The sequence below is a fragment of the Bombina bombina genome, chromosome 2, assembly GCF_027579735.1.
Source record: "Bombina bombina isolate aBomBom1 chromosome 2, aBomBom1.pri, whole genome shotgun sequence".
Classification (NCBI taxonomy): domain Eukaryota; kingdom Metazoa; phylum Chordata; class Amphibia; order Anura; family Bombinatoridae; genus Bombina; species Bombina bombina.
The window spans coordinates 916,716,652-916,734,395 of NC_069500.1; the positions used below are offsets into that span (position 1 = coordinate 916,716,652).

General features: G+C 40.5%; 1 protein-coding gene across 4 annotated transcripts in view; it reads left to right on the top strand.

Moving 5' to 3' along the window:
* The window catches only part of ANKRD17 (ankyrin repeat domain 17), a 584,488-nt gene that overhangs the window by 116,831 nt on the left and 449,913 nt on the right, over window positions 1-17,744 (top strand). For all 4 annotated transcript variants that reach the window (XM_053703322.1, XM_053703325.1, XM_053703327.1 and 1 more), the window contains exons 5-7: window positions 182-329; window positions 8,780-9,013; window positions 16,722-16,816. In XM_053703322.1, the coding sequence (XP_053559297.1) occupies window positions 182-329; window positions 8,780-9,013; window positions 16,722-16,816 (477 nt within the window). The remainder of the gene's footprint in view (window positions 1-181; window positions 330-8,779; window positions 9,014-16,721; window positions 16,817-17,744) is intronic.

Below are 17,744 nucleotides of genomic sequence, written 5' to 3' on the forward strand. Positions count from 1 at the left end.
TGGGTATCCCAGCCTAACCTCATCAACAGTGCTAAACTGGGGAGTTTCTAAGTAAGTTTTTAAAAGGTTTTATACTGTATTTTTAGATCATTATCTGTGCATATTCTTCTTTATTAAAGTGTCTATTACATGCAGTTATATGATAATTGGTGTATACTGTCACTTCAACTTTCCGCAAAAGGTTCTTCTGGCTATGCATGCTAATGTTGAAGACAGAGGAATAAAAGGAGATATTACGCCTTTGATGGCTGCTGCTAATGGAGGACACGTTGAAATTGTAAAACTGCTGCTAGCCCATGATGCTGATGTGAACTCCCAATCATCTACAGGTAGGCTGATTTTCTGTGTACTTTTTATGAAATGTCTTGTAGGGTAAATTTTTACAGGTTTTATATTCTTGATACCCAATAGTTTTGATTTTTGCAGATTTGAAACCTCTTTCAATCTTTATTAGCCTTCTGTATATGGTTTGTAAATTATTTGCTTTTTATTTGGTTGGATGTTGAATGTTTTTTTGAGCTCTAGGTCCTTACTGTTAATTATGGTTTGAGCTTTTTAATGCACATGGTTTTTTTATTAATTTTTTTTTTTTTTTTTTTTTTAAATGCTAATGTCTTTGGCACACCAGCATTGCACCTCTTTCATAAGTAAACAGGTGGCAAAGATAAATATTCTGTGCATAGGTTGTAAATGTTACATGTTGGTATTAGTGTAGGAGTTGACACATTTTTTTAAAAATGTTTTTACCAGCAAGAAATAATGAAGACAAGGTTATCTGTGTTCAAGTAAATAATAAAAAAACAGAGCACCAGAAGGTTGTTAGTCAGACAAAATGTTAATTTCTTGGTCTTTTATTTAGACTAAAACATAAATAAAAGTGACCATATCAAAGGGACTTAATGTATTAGAGCATTTTCTTATTGCAGTATTTTTTGCTTCTAAAACTTTATAAAGTCTGCTCTGGAATGGCTCTGCACTACTGTTCCAGAGATGAATATGTCCGATGAGCCAATCTGGGGCACCATTTGTGCATAGCTACTAGTCACTGGCTATGTTCAATTAATGTTATAAATTTGCAGTGATATACACCTAGCACCTGCTATGGGGGGACCCTTAGGCTTTGGAAAGTTGACACCTAGCTATCAACTTTGAAAACCCATCTCTCAATTCATGTTATAGCAGCATTGTTTTCCTTTAATAGAAACAATAATAAACTTCCGCAAATACATTTTTGTTTTACATGTCACCTCTGCTAGACTGTGACGAGGCACTAAGTTTGATAAAACAATGCATCAGAAGAAAACCAAGTTGTCCCATATTAATAGGGGTCTTTTGACTACATTTTCATTGACAAGCTGTTTACTTAATCAGGTTTTTGCCTGCAGAATAACATACAAAAAGTGTATGAAAAGTAATTGTTTTCTTCTGTTATGTGTGATCAGTCCACGGGTCATCATTACTTCTGGGATATAACTCCTCCCCAACAGGAAATGCAAGAGGATTCACCCAGCAGAGCTGCATATAGCTCCTCCCCTCTACGTCACTCCCAGTCATTCTCTTGCACCCAACGACTAGATAGGATGTGTGAGAGGACTATGGTGATTATACTTAGTTTTTATAACTTCAATCAAAAGTTTGTTATTTTACAATAGCACCGGAGCGTGTTATTGCCTCTCTGGCAGAGTTTGAAGAAGAATCTACCAGAGTTTTTACTATGATTTTAACCGGAGTAGTTAAGATCATATTGCTGTTTCTCGGCCATCTGAGGGAGGTAAAAGCTTCAGATCAGGGGACAGCGGGCAGATGAATCTGCATTGAGGTATGTAGCAGTTTTTATTTTCTGAATGGAATTGATGAGAAAATCCTGCCATACCGTTATGACATGTGTGTGAGGGGGAGGGGCCGTTTTTGGCGCTCTTTGCTACGCATCAAAAATTTCCAGTCAGTTACTCTTGTATTTCCTGCATGATCCGGTTCATCTCTAACAGAACTCAGGGGTCTTCAAACTTCTTTGGAGGGAGGTAGATTCTCTCAGCAGAGCTGTGAGACTTATATATTGACTGTGATTAAAAAACGTTGCTCTGTAATTTTTATGTTTCAAATTTAATTATTGTTACTTTACTAAGGGGAACAAACCTTTGCTAAAAGTTGTGTTGTTTTTAAGGATTGATGCTATAACTGTTTTTCAGTTCATTATTTCTACTGTCATTTAATCGTTTAGTGCTTCTTTGAGGCACAGTACGTTTTTGTTAAATAAGATTGTAACCAAGTTGCAAGTTTATTGCTAGTGTGTTAAACATGTCTGATTCAGAGGAAGATACCTGTGTCATTTGTTCCAATGCCAAGGTGGAGCCCAATAGAAATTTATGTACTAACTGTATTGATGCTACTTTAAATAAAAGCCAATCTGTACAAATTGAACAAATTTCACCAAACAGCGAGGGGAGAGTTATGCCGACTAACTCGCCTCACGTGTCAGTACCTGCATCTCCCGCCCGGGAGGTGCGTGATATTGTGGCGCCTAGTACATCTGGGCGGCCATTACAGATAACATTACAAGATATGGCTACTGTTATGACTGAAGTTTTGGCTAAATTACCAGAACTAAGAGGCAAGCGTGATCACTCTGGGGTGAGAACAGAGTGCGCTGATAATACTAGGGCCATGTCTGATACTGCGTCACAGCTTGCAGAGCATGAGGACGGAGAGCTTCATTCTGTGGGTGACGGTTCTGATCCAAACAGATTGGATTCAGATATTTCAAATTTTAAATTTAAATTGGAGAACCTCCGTGTATTACTAGGGGAGGTTTTAGCGGCTCTTAATGATTGTAACACTGTTGCAATACCAGAGAAATTGTGTAGGTTGGATAAATACTTTGCGGTACCGGCGAGTACTGACGTTTTTCCTATACCTAAGAGACTAACTGAAATTGTTACTAAGGAGTGGGATAGACCCGGTGTGCCGTCCTCACCCCCTCCAATATTTAGAAAGATGTTTCCAATAGACGCCACCACACGGGACTTATGGCAAACGGTCCCTAAGGTGGAGGGAGCAGTTTCTACTTTAGCTAAGCGTACCACTATCCCGGTGGAGGATAGCTGTGCTTTTTCAGATCCAATGGATAAAAAATTAGAGGGTTACCTTAAGAAAATGTTTTATATTGCAACCCCTTGCATGCATCGCGCCGATTACGGCTGCGGCAGCATTTTGGATTGAGTCTCTGGAAGAGAACCTTAGTTCAGCTACGCTGGACGACATTACGGACAGGCTTAGAGTCCTTAAACTAGCTAATTCATTCATTTCGGAGGCCGTAGTACATTTAACCAAACTTACGGCTAAGAACTCAGGATTCGCCATTCAGGCACGTAGGGCGCTGTGGCTAAAATCCTGGTCAGCTGATGTAACTTCTAAGTCCAAATTACTTAATATACCTTTCAAGGGGCAAACTTTATTTGGGCCCGGTTTGAAAGAAATTATCGCTGACATTACAGGAGGTAAGGGCCACGCCCTGCCTCAAGACAAAGCCAAAGCTAAGGCTAGACAGTCTAATTTTCGTCCCTTTCGGAATTTCAAAGCAGGAGCAGCACCAACTTCCACTGCACCAAAACAGGAAGGAGCTGTTGCTCGTTACAGACAAGGCTGGAAACCTAACCAGTCCTGGAACAAGGGCAAGCAGGCCAGGAAACCTGCTGCTGCCCCAAAGACAGCATGAACCGAGGGCCCCCGATCCGGGACCGGATCTAGTGGGGGGCAGACTCTCTCTCTTCGCCCAGGCTTGGGCAAGAGATGTTCAGGATCCCTGGGCGCTAGAGATCATATCTCAGGGATACCTTCTAGACTTCAAATTCTCTCCCCCAAGAGGGAGATTTCATCTGTCAAGGTTGTCAACAAACCAGATAAAGAAAGAAGCGTTTCTACGCTGTGTACAAGATCTGTTATTAATGGGAGTGATCCATCCGGTTCCGCGGTCGGAACAAGGACAAGGGTTTTACTCAAACCTGTTTGTGGTTCCCAAAAAAGAGGGAACTTTCAGGCCAATCTTGGATTTAAAGATCCTAAACAAATTCCTAAGAGTTCCATCGTTCAAAATGGAAACTATTCGGACAATCTTACCCATGATCCAAAAGGGTCAGTACATGACCACAGTGGACTTAAAGGATGCTTACCTTCACATACCGATTCACAAAGATCATTACCGGTATCTAAGGTTTGCCTTCTTAGACAGGCATTACCAGTTTGTAGCTCTTCCATTCGGATTGGCTACGGCTCCAAGAATCTTCACAAAGGTTCTGGGTGCCCTTCTGGCGGTACTAAGACCGCGAGGAATTTCGGTAGCTCCGTACCTAGACGACATTCTGATACAAGCTTCAAGCTTTCAAACTGCCAAGTCTCATACAGAGTTAGTTCTGGCATTTCTAAGGTCGCATGGATGGAAAGTGAACGAAAAGAAAAGTTCTCTCTTTCCTCTCACAAGAGTTCCATTCTTGGGGACTCTTATAGATTCTGTAGAAATGAAGATTTATCTGACAGAAGACAGATTAACAAAGCTTCTAAATGCATGCCGTGTCCTTCATTCCATTCAACTCCCGTCAGTAGCTCAATGCATGGAGGTGATCGGCTTAATGGTAGCAGCAATGGACATAGTACCCTTTGCACGTCTACATCTCAGACCGCTGCAATTGTGCATGCTGAGTCAGTGGAATGGGGATTACTCAGACTTGTCCCCTACTCTGAATCTGGATCAAGAGACCAGAAACTCTCTTCTATGGTGGCTTTCTCGGCCACATCTGTCCAGGGGGATGCCATTCAGCAGGCCGGACTGGACAATTGTAACAACAGACGCCAGCCTACTAGGTTGGGGCGCTGTCTGGAATTCTCTGAAGGCTCAGGGACAATGGAATCAGGAGGAAAGTCTCCTGCCAATAAACATTCTGGAATTGAGAGCAGTTCTCAATGCCCTTCTGGCTTGGCCCCAGTTAAAAACTCGGGGGTTCATCAGGTTTCAGTCGGACAACATCACGACTGTAGCTTACATCAACCATCAAGGAGGGACAAGAAGCTCCCTAGCAATGATGGAAGTATCAAACATAATTCGCTGGGCAGAGTCTCACTCTTGCCACCTGTCAGCAATCCACATCCCGGGAGTGGAGAACTGGGAGGCGGATTTCTTAAGTCGTCAGACTTTTCATCCGGGGGAGTGGGAACTTCATCCGGAGGTCTTTGCCCAAGTACTTCGACGTTGGGGCAAACCAGAGATAGATCTCATGGCGTCTCGCCAGAACGCCAAACTTCCTCGCTACGGGTCCAGATCCAGGGATCCGGGAGCGGTTCTGATAGATGCTTTGACAGCACCTTGGAACTTCGGGATGGCTTATGTGTTTCCACCCTTCCCGCTGCTTCCTCGATTGATTGCCAAAATCAAACAGGAGAGAGCATCAGTGATTCTAATAGCGCCTGCATGGCCACGCAGGACTTGGTATGCAGATCTAGTGGACATGTCATCCTGTCCGCCTTGGTCTCTACCTCTAAGACAGGACCTTCTGATACAGGGTCCATTCAAACATCAAAATCTAACTTCTCTGAAGCTGACTGCTTGGAAATTGAACGCTTGATTTTATCAAAACGTGGTTTTTCTGAGTCGGTTATTGATACCCTGATACAGGCTAGGAAGCCTGTTACCAGAAGGATTTACCACAAGATATGGCGTAAATACCTATACTGGTGCGAATCCAAAGGTTACTCCTGGAGTAAGGTTAGGATTCCTAGGATATTGTCCTTTCTACAAGAAGGTTTAGAAAAGGGTTTATCGGCTAGCTCATTAAAGGGACAGATCTCAGCTCTGTCCATCTTGTTACACAGGCGTCTGTCAGAAAATCCAGACGTCCAGGCCTTTTGTCAGGCTTTAGCTAGGATCAAGCCTGTGTTTAAAACTGTTGCTCCGCCATGGAGTTTAAACCTTGTTCTTAACGTTCTACAAGGAGTTCCGTTTGAACCCCTTCATTCCATTGATATAAAGTTGTTATCTTGGAAAGTGTTATTTTTAATGGCTATTTCTTCGGCTCGGAGAGTCTCTGAGTTATCAGCTTTACATTGTGATTCTCCTTATTTGATTTTTCATTCAGATAAGGTAGTTCTGCGTACAAAACCTGGGTTCTTACCTAAGGTAGTCACTAACAGGAACATCAATCAAGAGATCGTGGTGCCTTCCCTGTGCCCGAATCCTTCTTCAAAGAAGGAACGTCTTCTACACAATCTGGATGTAGTTCGTGCCCTCAAGTTCTACTTGCAGGCAACTAAGGATTTTCGACAAACGTCTTCCCTGTTTGTCGTGTACTCTGGTCAGAGGAGAGGTCATAAGGCTTCGGCTACCTCTCTCTCCTTCTGGCTTCGTAGCATAATTCGTTTAGCCTATGAGACTGCTGGACAGCAGCCTCCTGAAAGAATTACAGCTCATTCTACTAGAGCTGTGGCTTCTACTTGGGCCTTTAAGAATGAGGCCTCTGTTGAACAGATTTGCAAGGCTGCAACTTGGTCTTCGCTTCATACTTTTTCCAAATTTTACAAATTTGACACTTTTGCTTCTTCGGAGGCTATTTTTGGGAGAAAGGTTCTTCAGGCAGTGGTTCCTTCTGTATAATGAGCCTGCCTATCCCTCCCGTCATCCGTGTACTTTTGCTTTGGTATTGGTATCCCAGAAGTAATGATGACCCGTGGACTGATCACACATAACAGAAGAAAACATAATTTATGCTTACCTGATAAATTCCTTTCTTCTGTTGTGTGATCAGTCCACGGCCCGCCCTGTTTTTTAAGGCAGGTAAATATCTTTTAAATTATACTCCAGTCACCACTTCACCCTTGGTTTCTCCTTTCTCGTTGATTCTTGGTCGAATGACTGGGAGTGACGTAGAGGGGAGGAGCTATATGCAGCTCTGCTGGGTGAATCCTCTTGCATTTCCTGTTGGGGAGGAGTTATATCCCAGAGTAATGATGACCCGTGGACTGATCACACAACAGAAGAAAGGAATTTATCAGGTAAGCATAAATTATGTTTTTCTGTTGTGCCTCACTATTGCAGAAATGTGTCAGACAGGAATATGATGCAATGCAGCTACGTTCCCACAGGTCTCACAGCCTGTTCTAGAACCTGTTCAGAACATACAAGATAATCTTTCAGATGCATGTTTTTGTTACTATAGCTTAAATGCTAAGCCAGGCAAGCATAACACAGTCAAGAAGTTCTGATGTATAAGAATTTTATCTGATAAGCTACAACTTATAAAATAATAGGCCTAAAACGGTTAATGGAACAGTAATGAATTCTAAACCACCACATGCAGCATTTAAAATGTCCTTGTGTGAGATATGAGGTTTAAATCACTGGCAGTGTGTGAAATATGTTATAAATCACAGGCAACATGCCAAATAAATGGTTTAATTTGTGGCAGTATGTCAAATGGTACACTGTTTCATTGGTGTTAATGTATAAGTTAAACCAAAAAAAACAACAAAAAACAAACAAAACTGAGGCTTTGCCCATTGCACTAGAGATGTCTGAAATGCTATTTCTGGTCAGTGACTCCTCTGCTCTACAAGCCGCTTCTGATGACATGTCCTAACCTAGGGCCAGTAACATAAGTAGTTATCCATTTCTCATATTGCTGGAAGTTATAGTTCCCTTGTCAACCAAAAGCACAGCTTGACAAATTACAAGAACTAGTGTTTAGACTTAATTCTGTCTACAAACCTTTTGCATTGTTGCGTATATATAAATACAAGAAACTGTTCTGAAAATTTTGCCAACCTTGTGGTAGTTTGAAGTAGCTTTGTGGTGGCATATACGTTGCAATATTATAGCATTTTCTTTTACTTAGAAATGTTAAGGTATCCAAAGCACAAATTAATTGCATAATTTGATATAAATCATAATTTGGGAAAAAACATTTTAGCTCTATATTGTCTTACAATTTAGTCGGGTGATCTGTAAAATCAGCTGCGTGGTGCACCCATTAAATTAGTCCTGGGGAGAACCCTGAAAAACATTTGGGATCCTAACTTTTTTTTTTTTCTAATACCTTGTTAAAGTAGATGTGGTCACACTCTAACCACCTTTTATAGCCTAAAGGGAGGCTGCAGGTGGTAGGCAAATTAGCTTTGTATTCGACTGACATTTCTGAGAACCAGGTCCAGCTTTTATGTCACAATGGCAAAATGGACTTGGCGATGATTTAAGCCCTGTTTTCAAGGAAATGAAGTGCTTACTATATGCATTTGTCTACCCAGAGCATTAGTTTAAATGTACACATTATAATTGGCAGATTTGATGCGCTCCTTTTCTGCTTATATTGGTAACTCCAGCCAGAAGACATGCAAAAGAATTAAAAGCTTTGTCATCTGTAGAACATTCATCAGAACATGACAAATAATAAAAAAAAAAAAGTCTAAATCTGTATGGTAAAAACTAATCACAGCCACCTAGGAGGAAACATTTCTTATTGTGTTATTTTTATTTTCACATTAATTTTTTCTTTTTGTTTCCATTATATTTGCCTTTTGTTAGAAATACATATATTTGGACTACTTTCAAAGCTGTAATTTGAGAAATACAATAGATTGCAATGCTGGTGCTTTCTTTAGTGTAGAGACACCTATGTCCTGTCTTACTAATGACCTTTTAAACTAAGGGCATTTTATTTATGTGGAGCTTTGGGTGGTTTTACTCTATGCTGATGCAACTGTGTTAATAAGAGAGTAAACATATATTTTTTTTTCACAGGAAATACAGCACTTACATATGCTTGTGCTGGTGGCTATGTGGATGTTGTAAAGGTGCTGCTGGAATCAGGTGCTAGTATAGAGGACCACAATGAAAATGGCCACACTCCTCTTATGGAGGCTGGAAGTGCTGGGCATGTAGAGGTGGCCAGAGTCCTTCTGGAGAATGGAGCAGGAATCAATACGCATTCCAATGAATTTAAGGAGAGTGCACTAACTCTGGCTTGTTATAAAGGTATGAGTAATTCTTGAGCCAACATATTAAATAGCCTAATTTAAAGGGACAGTCTACACAAAAATTGGTATTGTTTAAAAAGATAGATACCGCCTTTACTACCTATTCCCCGTGTTTTGCACAACCAACATTGTTAGATTAATATACTTTATAACATGTAAACCTATAAATTTCTGCCTGTTTCAAAGGCTCTATTGACAGCCTCTTAATCACATGCTTTTGTATTAGCTTTTCACAACAGGAGACTGCTAGTTCATGTGGTCCATATAGATAACATTGTGTTCACGCCCGATGAGTTATTTAAGAGTTCGCACTACACAATACTAAATGCAAGTCAATAGATAATAAATACAAAGTCCTGTGATCAGGGGGCTGTCAGAAGATGCTTAGATACAAGGTAATCGCACATGTAAAAAGTATATTAATATAACTGTTGGTTGTACAAAACTGTGAAATGGGTAATAAAGGGATTATCTATCTTTTAAAACCAATACAAATGATATTGTAGACTGTCCCTTTAAACTCTCTATACTATCAGTGCCTCATATTTAAAGGGACCTTAAACACTAAATGCATTTCTTGCACCTCCCTCTAATAATGAGTGCTGCCATTGCTTTGTTAATGTAGGTTTCACTGCAGGCATCTGAAGAGGTTTTGCACATATGCACACACGTCAGCACTGGAATGTATTGAAAACTAGATTTCAACATGGTGACACGCATGACTAGAGAGAGGAGAAGAAGATAACCTCAACACTATTCTTATAAAATATATTTAGTGTTTTATTTCTCTTTTTAATTTTACTACTTTTTTTTTTTTTTAAATTGGGATGTTATACATTGTCTTAAAATTCTCAGAGCTTTACTTTTATTTTTATTTTCTGACTTAGAAATATTTGAATACCATTCACTAGCTGTCTTTTGAATGATTTCTCGTGAGTTTCTATGTCTTGATTTATAGTCTTATATATTATACCCAGTGTCCCATGTGACTAACCTGGTGCTGCAACATGCAATTATAAAAAAAGTTTCCAATTTACTTTGGTTATCACATTTCCTTTGTTCTCTTGGAATCCTCTGAATAGTAAAACTAGGTAGACTGATAGAAGCTGTGGAGCATTGATATGTCTTTAGCACTCTATGGCACCAGTGTTTATAGCCATGTTTTCCTATGACCCTACACTTCATCAAAGTTCGAAGAGGACTGAAGCATATTTGATAATAGAAATAAAATGGAAAGTTGTTTCAATTTGCCTGCTTCATCTAAATCAGAGGTGGGCAACTATCGGCCTTGCATATGTTATGGACTACATCTCCCATGATGCTTTGCCAGCATTATGGCTGAAAGAGCATTATGGGAGATGTAGTCTAACATCTAGAGGGCTGATAATTGCCCATCCCTGATCTAAATCATTAAAGTTTCATTTTGACTTTAATGTAAATTAGCTTTAAGGGGGTGGTTTGGGGGAGATTCTAATTTTGTTTAACATATATTAATATGTATAGTAAAATATCTGATATTTCTTAGCTGTAGCCACCAGAAATTAGAGAAAATATCCTCTGTTTCATACAATAAGCTCCTCTCCGACACAGTTTGTCTAGACTCTATAGTTAGGGACCAAGTACAAATGCTTTCTTTTGCACATTAAACAAATCAGATGACTTCCTGTTAACATTGTATTTGTTGTCTTCCCTTCCCAGAGGTGTTTAGCAACTTATGTTTGCTATCTCCTCCTATAGAGTTTTAACCTTGCACAATATAATGGACATCATGACTGATCAGGTACAACAAATAGCTTTTGTTCCATTTGACAGGAAATTGTTTACAAACTTTTGAAAATAGATTCAATTTCCTGGTTGCTGTTTATCAAGTCTTATTCATGGTCTCTATATAGATATAAAGATGAGACTTACTGATTGCATTAAAAAATGAATACACCAGATTGGATTTAATTTAAATCAAATTGATTTAAATCATGATTTAAATTACTAGTCAGTGAGACAGATTTAAATCTATTTAAATCATAGTTTTCGTTTTTAGAATACGTTTTCTTTTTACATATCTATCTCAAGTGCTATGTGTGTTAAAATCAAATTGTATGCATACATGATCATTTTTGTTCATGGTGTTGAGAGTCAATGAGCCATTACTCCTGGGATTTAACTCCAGGCCTCTAGAAGGAGACAAAGATACTAAGCTTTTAATCCCTCTCACCTCTATGGTATCCCAGTCCTATAGCTGAGAAAAATAGATAAGAAAAGAAAAAAAAATGGATAAATGAGGTACTTTCTAAAACTGGCGCCAATTAAAAATTTTTTTAAGGGCGGGTATTGTGGCCTCTCATCACCATGAAAGAAATTAATTTTATCAGGTAAGCAAAAACATTTTCTTAAGGTGGTGAAAGTCCACGAGCTATTACTCCTGGGATCTAATACCCAAGTTGGGAATCCACAAGTAAATTGGTGGGACAAAACTTAAAGCAGGCACATATTTAGCAGCCACTAAGACTGTAGGACATTCCTGTCAAAAACTATCCCAAAAAAAAGTGAATGAAGAAGACCAAGTTGCTGATGTACAGTCAACATAACAGAAGTGGAACTTATTCAGTAAAAAAAAAAAAAAAAACCTGTAAAATTTCTATTTTTTTTTTTTTTTTTTTTAAATCTTCCCATATAGCTATACACCCGTAAGGGTTTCAAGGCGCTTGGGGTTGCTGCAGTTCAGTCGAAGAGCCAGGTCTTGAGGTCCTTTCTGAACTTAGGGATGTAGCTTGTCTGAGGTGCAGCGGGAGAATGTTCCATGTCTTGGCTGCCAGGTGAGAGAAGTATCTGCCTCCCACTGTGATCTTCCTAATGCGGGGGATGACTGCGAGGGCTTGGTTGGCCGATCAAAGCTGTCTGGCGGGGGTGTAGAAGGTGATGCAGTGGTTGACGTATTCGTGACCGATGTGGAGGCCCTTGAACGCGTGGGTGAGAAGCTTGAGCGTTATTCTTTTGTTGATGGGTAGCCAGTGTAGGTCTCGCAGGTGTTTGGTGATGTGGCATTGGCGAGGGAGGTAGAGGATGAGTATGGCCGAGGCGCTCTGGATGCGTTGGAGTCTGTTTTGGAGCTTGGTGGTAGAGCCGGCGTAGAGTGCGTTGCCGTAGTCCAGTCGGCTGCTGACGAGGGCGTGGGTGACTGTCTTCCTGGTCTCGGTTGGGATCCACTTGAAGATCCTTCGCAGCAGGTGGAGTATGTAAAAGCATGAAGAGGAGACGGCGTTGACTTGTAGGTCCATGGAGAGCGATGAGTCCAGGATGACGCCTAGGTTTTGTGCGCGGTCGGTGGGGGTAGGCGAGTGTTCAAGAGCTGTGGACCACCAGGAGTTATCCCAGGCGAATGTGGTGGGTCCGAGGAGGAGGACTTCAATCTTATCTGCGTTCAGCTTGAGGCAGCTGTCTCTCATCCAGGCGGCGACTGCTGTCATCCCTTCGTGGACGTTTTTTCTTGGCAGTGGTGGTCTCTGGTGAGCGAGAGGATCAGCTGGGTGTTGACGTAGAAGATGTTGAGGTCATGTCGCCGGATGATGACGGCGAGGGGGGCCATGTAGATGTTGAAGAGGGTAGGGCTCAGTGAAGAGCCTTGGGGTACACTGCAGCTGATCTCTGTAGGCTTGGAGGTGAAGGGCTGTAATCTCACTTTTTGGGTTCTGCCGGTGAGGAAGGAGATGATCCATTCCAGGGCTTTGTCGTGGATGCCGGCGTCCTGTAGGCGGGTGCGGAGGGTGAGGTGGGAGACAATGTTGAATGCTGCTGAGAGGTCCAGGAGGATGAGGGCAGCGGTCTCGCCTCGGTCAAATAGGGTGCAGATGTCGCCTGGGGCGGTGAGGAGGGCGGTCTCGGTGCTGTGGTTGCTCCTGAAACTGGACTGGGAGGGGTCCACGGTGTGGTTGGCTTCAATGTGGTCTACGAGTTGAGTGTTGATTGCCTTCTCGATTTTGGCCGGAAAGGGGAGTAGAGAGATGGCACGGAAGTCCTTGGGGTCTGCCGCAGTTTCTTCAGCAGGGGGTTCACCTCCTGCGTGCTTTCAATCTTCCAGGAAGGTGCCGGTCTCGATGGAGCAGTTGATGGTGTGGCGGAGTTGGGAGGCGATGGTGTCACCCGCTTTGTTGAAGATGTGATGCGGGCTTGGGTCCGAGGGTGCTCTGGAGTGGATAGATCTCATGATCCTTAGGTTGTCCTCTGTGGTGAGGGGGCTCCAGATGGTCCGTGGGACGTAGGCGGAAGTGTTTATGGGTGTGTTGTGGGTTGGCGGTGATGGGTGAGGTCTGGGGCGTGAGGCTGTCGTAGATGTCGATCTTGCGATGGGAGTATGTGGCGAGGTTATCGCAGAGTTCCTGGGAGGGCGGGATGTTGTTGGTGTCGCTGTTGGATTTGGAGAATTCTTTGACTGAACAGCTCCTTGCCGTTGTTGGCGTATTTTTTCTGTCTTGGATTGCTGTTTTCTTGGTGGTTTTGATGTGGTGGTGGTGGGTGGTGATGGCTTCTTTGTAGGCCGCTTTGTCAGAAGGGGTCTTGCTAGATCTCCAGGTTCTTTCTAGTCGTCTGCAGTGGTGTTTTGAGTCCTGGAGGGCTGGGGTGAACTAGCTGGCCTTGTTGGTGGGTTGGCGGCTGGACGGTTTCTTGAGGGGGGCGAGGGTGTTTGCGCAGTTGGTTATCCATCGGTGGAGGTTGCGGACAGAGGAGTTGGCGTCTGTGGAGGTTGCTGGGGGGGGGGGGGGGACTTGTTCAGGGGGGAGTACAGCTGGTCTTCGGTGATGTTAATGAGAACTTTAACCAAGAAGTTGGTAACAACTGCAGTAGTCTGACTCATACTTGGACAAATGCTTTTTTTAAATATTCTATAGAATGAAAACAAATTACATTTTTATTTAAAAATGCATTGCTTTAAAAGATGAGTTTGAAAAACTCTCAAAACCAATAAGGTTCGTAAGAAGAGAAAATCTCTTAAGACTTACTTAGAATATATTTAGAACAGAGATCTGAATGTCAGACTTTATTAGAAACTTGCAGATTATTTTGTCAAATTGAAAGATTCCTAAAAATTCTAAGAAATACTCTTAAAACTGTTACTCAAACTGCCTCTCAAAATTCATTCCTAGGATGTTAAATGCAGAAGAGTATAGTACTCGGTTCAAGTCAAATTTAAGTCGCTTCCTTTTGAGAAAAAAACAAGCATGAGAAGAAAGAAGATTGTATGAAGATAAAAAAAAAAACCCTGATAACCTCACTTTCTGAGGAAATCCACTCTTAATTTCCAGACTGCACCCCAACTCAAGAGATTGTCGTTAGTAGAAAATATTGGCCAAAAAGATAAATAAAAATAAAAAATAAAAAAATATACCTCTTGAAAACTGGAGTGGAAAATAAATCACTAGAACAAAGATTATGATCTCCCACTAAGAAAATAGTAAGCCAAATTTATAAAGCTGATATAGAACATGCAAAAAGACATCAGATGGTGAAAAAAATTCACCCGAATCTTCTATACATAGAACAAATATTGGAATAAAGAACAAGCTGTTTGAACTTAGATCTACATTGATCTGTAAGAGACAGTATACAAATACTTAGAAATAAAAATCATAACTGAGGAGAGAGAATTTTATGAAAATTGATTCTCCTACCATGCCTTCGAAGAACAGCAAACTATTGTTAATAATACAACTAAAGGGAAAACATGTGAAAATGGAGGAAAATAAATCCTTGCCCAAATAAAAATAGAAACAAAGTCTACCCAAAAAAAACCATGTCTGCTGACCATGAAAGTAGCTACAGAGCACTTCTGGGTGGACTGCAAAGGTAATAACTTAGCATTAAAATAATCAGTCAAATTACATTGTCAAATAAGGAATTTACTGTGTTTTAGTAGATTCAAAAGATTTTGAAAATCTTCAACAGAAACTTCTGAAATTAAATGATATTCATAACAAAGTGAATAAACTGCAGTAACTTCAGCTATGTAAAAGATGTTAGTTAAAAACAGAGAACCAACTTGTAGAAAAAAACATGGTCCTTTCTAAGGAAAGAAGCCACATTTTTAACTATAGGGTCCCTTAAATAAAGTAATAAAGGCAATAGTAACTTATATGGCTAAAGTGGAAAATCCCAAAAGCTTTGCAACAGAAGCCAATAAAGAGAACATCTTTAAAAATACTAAGTATGGTCCTGGCTTGGCCTGTTTCTCAGAGGCAATAATAGAGGATGAGGAGACCCTCTAAAGCACTTAATCGCATAAACTGTCACACTTCTGAGCTGACATTGGTATTGAACAAGTAGCAGCAGAATTGTAGACCCTGAGCCTTACCAGTAAGCTGCATCTAGTCTTATTGCATATCTGAGTGTAGCAGAATTAATTGCCGATTATCATAAAAATACAGAAGACAAAGCTATGAATATGGGAAAAAACTTTCTTACCTTGACGAATCTGTTCAAGAATCAGTAACCAGAAAAATTAACAGTAGAAAGATTATCAGAAAAATCCATGCGCTCACTTGGAGGAGGCTTAGCTGTTCTTACTAGAGATGGGCTTTCTGGTCATTCAGCAGCTAACGAATAGGGAAGATGGAGGCTGCCACAAGCATTCCACTCTTTGGTGCCAAATTTCTTCTTTTGAAAGGGCGACACACTAAGATCTGGATTTGCACGGATCTTAGTGTGTTGTACTTTCACAAGAAGAATTCCGGGTCCGAAAAAAGAGACTAATACCGCTGTTGGACTCCATCTTCCCTATTTGTTAGCAAACATGAATACACATCCCTAGTCCTAACTGCAGGAAAAAAAACCTGCAGCCCTTGCTGAAGTTATTGAATCATTTTATAATTTTAGTTATGTAAATACAGTACACAAATCCTTTATAAGCAATCCCGTTGTGACATCATAAGCATTATTTTGATAACAAACCATCTTTGGTCACCCTCTAACATAAAATTTATAAAAACACATCTTAAGATATCCTAGTGTATTCAACTCCAATTGACATTCTTTTCAGTCACCCTGTGCTGACATCTTTTGCCTTGAGGCACTAGGTCTCTGTGTAATAAAGTTTGGTCAAGTGAAACTTAGACATTATTTAAGACAGGGTGGCTGATTGTTTTAAGTATAAAAACAGGTGAATACAAAATAATAGAAAAAAAAACAACCCTCACAACCTAAAACACATACCTACAGGAAAATATTGTTGTGGCAGCATTGTGCTTTGGGGATGCTTCTTATTCACCCAGATACCACATATTGGTAACTGAAGGAAATATGAATTAACCAGAATGTTGGGAAATACTTCTTGAGAAACTTTTCCGGTCCCCTATTCATTGAAGCTTGTGAACAAATTCACATTTTAGAACTGTAATTATCCTGAGCACGAAGCCAAAGGAATTTTGGAGTAGCTCAGGAACAAAAAGTTGAATGTCCTGCAGAACCCCAGTCAAAGCTCTGATCTCAATCCAGTTTAATTTTTTTTATGGTGTTTAAAAATTCATGTCCCACAATGTCCTACCTACTCACTGTGTGTAAAGCAGTACATAATATAATCCAGATGTTGTTTAAGGGCTTTTATTAATGGTTGTCAACTAATGTGTGGAGATTAAATATTTATGCAAGCAATTTATTTTTGGTTTATAACTGTTTTCATGTTTCAATGTTTTATATATATTATATTTTATTTATTGTAGGGCATTTGGAGATGGTGAGATTCCTCTTAGAGGCAGGAGCTGACCAAGAGCATAAGACAGATGAAATGCATACTGCCTTAATGGAAGCTTGTATGGTAAGATAGCCACTGCTTGTATAACAGTTGAAGCATTTAATGTAACTCTTCTGTCTGAAAACATTTTTATATTTTTACTCCCTTGTTATGGATAATTATAATTTTGTTACATTTTTCATATGGTGGTTGCATAAGTGTTAACTTTTCATGTGGTCCTTTAAAACCTTTTCATAGAGAAGGTAGAGTGCTTTCAAAATGCCAACACTTTATCCTAAAGATACGTGGAGAAGGATCATTTGACGTTTTGGAAGTCTTTCTTCAATTTTGAATACAGTTAGACACCATTTTTTGTTCAGCATGATTGCTACTGCAAAACATCCAGCCTTCTCTAATCTATGACAGGGTTGCCTGCAGCCTCATGTTTGGTCTTGTCTTATGCAGACTCCCAGATGAGTATCCTCTGAGGTGATTCCCTAGTGCAGGGGTGCTCAACCTTGGCTCTCAATAGGTTTTGGAACTACATTTCCCATAATGCTCAGCCAGCATTCCCCAGGATGTTAAGATACTTTAAGCTGGCTGAGCATTATAAAAAATGTAGTTCCAAAACCTTTGGACAGCCAAGGTTGAGCACCACAGTCCTAGAGGAATATGGGCATTGCTCTTCCAGGTCCCATCCATTTCTGGCTACCCTGTTGGTCCTCTTACTTGAAAAACTAGGACAGTAGCATGTTTAGGGATCCATCTTTTTAGACATTGCTGAATCGTATCCCATGTGTGGATGGTGCTGCTTTTCTCCTACTATGACATTTGATATTCAGGTTTTGTTTTCTGTTTTACATGTTTTTGCTTAGAAAGTTTTGCATTTCTCCTCCAGTAAAACCTCTGTTGCTTGAATTCTATGTTTGTGCACAAGCAGCATTTTTGTGCTTCCGCAACATTGCATTTGGTTTTGATGCATCTGAGAAATTCTGTCCAATGTTTACAGTGT